This window comes from Nicotiana attenuata, chromosome 3 (genome assembly GCF_001879085.1).
Source record: "Nicotiana attenuata strain UT chromosome 3, NIATTr2, whole genome shotgun sequence".
Classification (NCBI taxonomy): Eukaryota; Viridiplantae; Streptophyta; class Magnoliopsida; order Solanales; family Solanaceae; genus Nicotiana; species Nicotiana attenuata.
This window is the reverse complement of record NC_031991.1, coordinates 1712048-1716595: the sequence shown is the minus strand read 5'-3', so window position 1 is coordinate 1716595 and position 4548 is coordinate 1712048. Positions and strand designations below refer to the sequence as shown.

The 4548-nt window shown below is 31.3% G+C and overlaps 1 protein-coding gene across 1 annotated transcript; it reads left to right on the top strand.

The window, feature by feature from the left end:
* LOC109223193 (1-aminocyclopropane-1-carboxylate oxidase-like) lies at positions 238-3539 on the top strand. The gene is made up of 4 exons (XM_019387402.1): positions 238-410; positions 1320-1546; positions 2232-2565; positions 3031-3539. Exons 1-4 carry the CDS (start codon positions 306-308, stop codon positions 3325-3327), a joined length of 963 nt encoding a protein of 320 aa, XP_019242947.1. The 5' UTR covers positions 238-305; the 3' UTR covers positions 3328-3539.

Genomic DNA, 4548 nt, shown 5'->3' with positions numbered 1-4548 from the left:
CTTATCATAATATATATGTGGCTATAAAAAATTTATATTAAGGTGAAACGAGAAGTTAAAAATAAATTATTTCTGAATTTTAAAAAGACCATTTATTTTTTGAATAAACTAAAAAAAAAGGTTTACATGACAAAAAAAATTATATATTCGTAAATTATTTAAATATTTCCAATAAATCACCTAGTCATTTGTCTTTTTCTGTTTTCCTTCACCTCAAACGCCTATAAATACTCTTTCAAATTATCCTTCCTTCTCCATTCTGTATAGTAGATTATAGAGAAAAGAGGGAAAGATAAGAAAAAGAGATGGAGACCTTCCCAGTTGTTGACATGGAGATGCTTAACACTGAACAAAGGGCTGCAACTATGGAGAAATTAAATGATGCTTGTGAAAATTGGGGCTTTCTTGAGGTAATATTTTACTATATATTTAATTTATATACATTAATAGTGTATTTTTTTTTTACATTCTTAGTTTTTTATTATATTGTAGCAAGTAATTTAATATATTTTTGGTTATTAATCTCACTTTTTAAAAACACAGTTGCATGTAGTTATCTTTTGGTAACTTGTTAGTATAAATATTATTATACACATTTAGTGTGTGTATATATATATATATATATATATATATATATATATATATATATATATATATATATATATATATTCAAATTTAGTATATGATTTTAATTTCTCTAAAGTTTAAAGTTCAAACGGAAGGTGTTAAAGCAACAGTAAAGTTGTCTCTGTATGACGTATAGGTCACGGGTTCGAATCGTGGAATCAGCTATAGATTGCATCAGGATAGGTTGCCTATATCACATCCTTTTGGGTGTGGCCCTTCCCCATACTATATGTGAACGCGAGATGCTTCATGCATAAAGTTTAGTACATTAACACTATAGATTTTCTACACCATATAAGGTATAATTGATCTACTATTATCAATAACTCTTCATATCAAAGCTGATATAGAACCTGAAAAATAGAGTGAGAACTTGCTATAATCAATTAAGTATAAGGGCAGATTTACTGGCCAAAATATGATGAATAAACTATGTATTTTATGTACATATTTTCTAGAATTGATCGATCTAATATTATCTGTCGGTTCCCATGCTTCAAAAAGGTTGAATGATGCACTTGGTTGAATGTTGAGTTATTTACATAAAGAAACATGGACCGCTTTCCATTTAATACTTTCTTTTTCTCTTTTCTTTAGAAGCAGACGCATGTTCTAGTAATCCTAGATTTGCCCATTAATTAAGTCGCAATAATTATATATTATGTTGTCTGTTGTGATACATAAAATTAAAGTTGGTGAATCATGGGATATCTCATGAGCTTATGGACAATGTGGAGAAGCTAACAAAGGAACATTACAAGAAGTGTATGGAACAAAAATTCAAAGAAATGGTGGCAAACAAAGGACTTGAGGCTGTTCAGACTGAGATTGATGATTTGGATTGGGAAAGTACTTTCTTTTTGAAACATCTTCCTGTTTCAAACATCTCAGATGTTCCTGATCTTGATGATGATTACAGGTCAAAACATTTCCATATTTGTTCTTTATTTAACATTCCATTTCATCACCAAATTATAGTTTTTGACACAAGTAGAAACTATGCTCCAAATACTGGAATATGTTGGGTTATTTTCTTGTATGATTATTGAAATTACCCACTATAATAATAAAATCATGAAACTATATATACTCCCTCCGTCTATTTTGTTTGACGTATTTCAGGTTTCGAGAGTCAAATGGTTTTTTTTAGCCATTTCGTATGTCTTTTTAACTATTTTGAATTATTAATTAATATGACTTATGGTACTTTTGCTAGTTTCCAAATATATAAATTTTTATTAAATATTTTATATTCAAGTTTGCGGTCAAAATTGAGAAGTTTACTCTCAAAATTCTAAATATATCAAATAAATTGAGACAAAGGAAGTATATTTTTGTCACTATAAAATAACTAAACTACGTGTATATTGCTCAATAATATAATTAATGGACGGCCGTCAAATTTTCAGCACCAAATGACATACCACTCACACAATTATGTCATACCACTAACACGTGAAATTGAATCCCCTTAGCTTCTTCATATGTCTATTTCTTTATATTTTGAACTCCCTTAATGAAAATTCTAACTTCAGTACAGACCAGAACTTATGGTGACATAACTCAGCTTGTTTTACTAAATTTTACCTTGGACATAATTATAGGAAGGTCATGAAAGAATTTGCAGAAAAGCTAGAGAAACTAGCAGAGGATCTTTTGGACTTGCTATGTGAGAACCTTGGCCTTGAACAAGGTTATCTAAAGAAAGCTTTCTATGGTACAAAAGGTCCAACGTTTGGAACAAAGGTAGCCAATTACCCACCATGTCCAAAACCAGAACTAATTAAGGGTCTAAGGGCTCACACAGATGCAGGTGGAATCATACTTTTATTCCAAGATGACAAAGTCAGTGGACTACAGCTCCTAAAAGATGGTAAATGGATTGATGTCCCACCAATGAGCCACTCAATTGTTGTCAACATAGGTGACCAATTAGAGGTATACTTTATTTTATTTTATTTTAGGATTCAAGTTATATACACTTAACTGATTAATTTATTTCAGTGTTGATATGATTTTACTTGTTATAGCAAATTATTTAGCATTTATCAATCAAGAATTATATTAGAGAGCTCGATAGAAAATCCAAATAGTAGTGAAGGGGATTCTAGGGAACTTTTCGAGAGTCTATTTTAAAGGCTATTCGCTACATCATTCTACTCTTTTAAGAATACCCATAGAGTATAGTATAATAATAAAATAATAAATTTAGACAAAATGCTTATTGAATAGAGTTACCTGCAATTATATTTTAAGTGATTTGATTGGATAAATATTATATATACCGTCAATTTATAGAACATAAATTCTTAATTCAATTGTCATTATGTAGTGTTTAATACATTAATATGAAATATTTATATGGTTTACTAAATTTTGTTTTTGGTTGAATGGTTGATGAAGGTGATCACAAATGGAAAATACAAGAGTGTGGAGCACAGAGTAATTGCTCGGCCAGATGGGAACAGGATGTCCATAGCATCTTTCTACAATCCAGGGAGTGATGCTGTCATTTTTCCAGCACCAGAATTGGCTGAGAAAGAAGAAAAGCAAAACAAACTAAAGTATCCCAAATTTGTGTTTGAGGACTATATGAAATTGTATGCAGCTCTTAAGTTCCAAGCCAAAGAACCAAGATTTGAAGCAATGAATAAGGCAATGGAAACAGCTGGCAACTTAGGTTCCATAGCAATTGCTTGAGAGAGTCTCAATTTCTTCCAATGGACTTCATATTTTAATCAAAAGATGGGCCAAAGAGAAACAAAAATATATAGTTAGCACGTATTTGATTAATGTTGGTAATGTGTGAAATGTAAGATGTGAATTTATTGTTCTCAAGAGGGTCTCATTGTAAAGTTTCAAAAACTATTCTCTTTTAACCTTAATAAGTAAATTTCCTTAATCTTCCCTAATGAGTGGGATTCTGCATGCCACACGTTTACCTCGTGAAAAATATCAGTACCACGTGGAATTCGGACATCCATCTAGAACAGCCCTAATGGAGGAGGATATACTTAAATCGCTTGATCATCCCTAGGGTTATCTTTCTTTTTCTTTAGTTCATAAATTAGAATTAAGTTTCTTTTCTTTTTCTATTTTTGTGAGAGTAAAAAAAGAAAGTAAACTAACACTTGGATATATTACTAAAATTCCTAAGGTTGTGAGACGGAAAGATGAAAGGGCGCCAAAAATCCCAATGGGAAAAATAGAGAACAAAGACGATCGATACAGTACTCTTGTTCAAACAGTACTTCATTTCCTTCATACAAAATTGACCAATTATTGGACTTTTTTTTAAGTTCTCCTTACATGTGATTATGCAATTTAAAAGAGAGAGAAAAGGTAAAATGAGAAATAAAAATAACAACGAATTCATGGTTGTTTCATGAAAGAATTTGCGATGATCCAAAAGGCCATCTTATGTTTTAGAACTCGATCCCGTATTCCGAGACCTTCAAAATCTCATTTTTATTCCTCCTTGATTTGCGTGCACAGTCCGGGCGCGTTTCCGAAAAGCTTTTATGTAGATAATTAATAAAAACAATAATTTTTATCTTTAAAGGTTAATTTAGTTGACTTTGGTCAACATTTTGAGTGAACAAACCCGGACTCGTGTTATGGCAGTCCCGGTGGGTCCGTATCAAAATATGGGACCTGGGCGTATGCCCGGAATCGAATTCTGAGGTCCCTAGCTTGAGAAATAAATTTTTGATGAAAAATGTAAGACTGAAAATCAAATGATTTTAAGAATTTGGTTAATGTTTGATCTTGTTGGTATCGTGCCCGTATTTTGATTTCGGAGCCCGGTACAGGTCTAAAATAATATTTATACCTTATCTGTGAAATTTGGTGAGAAATAGAACTGATTTGACGTGATTCGAACGTTCGGTTTGTGAAAATAGGAATTTCAAAGTGTTCTTA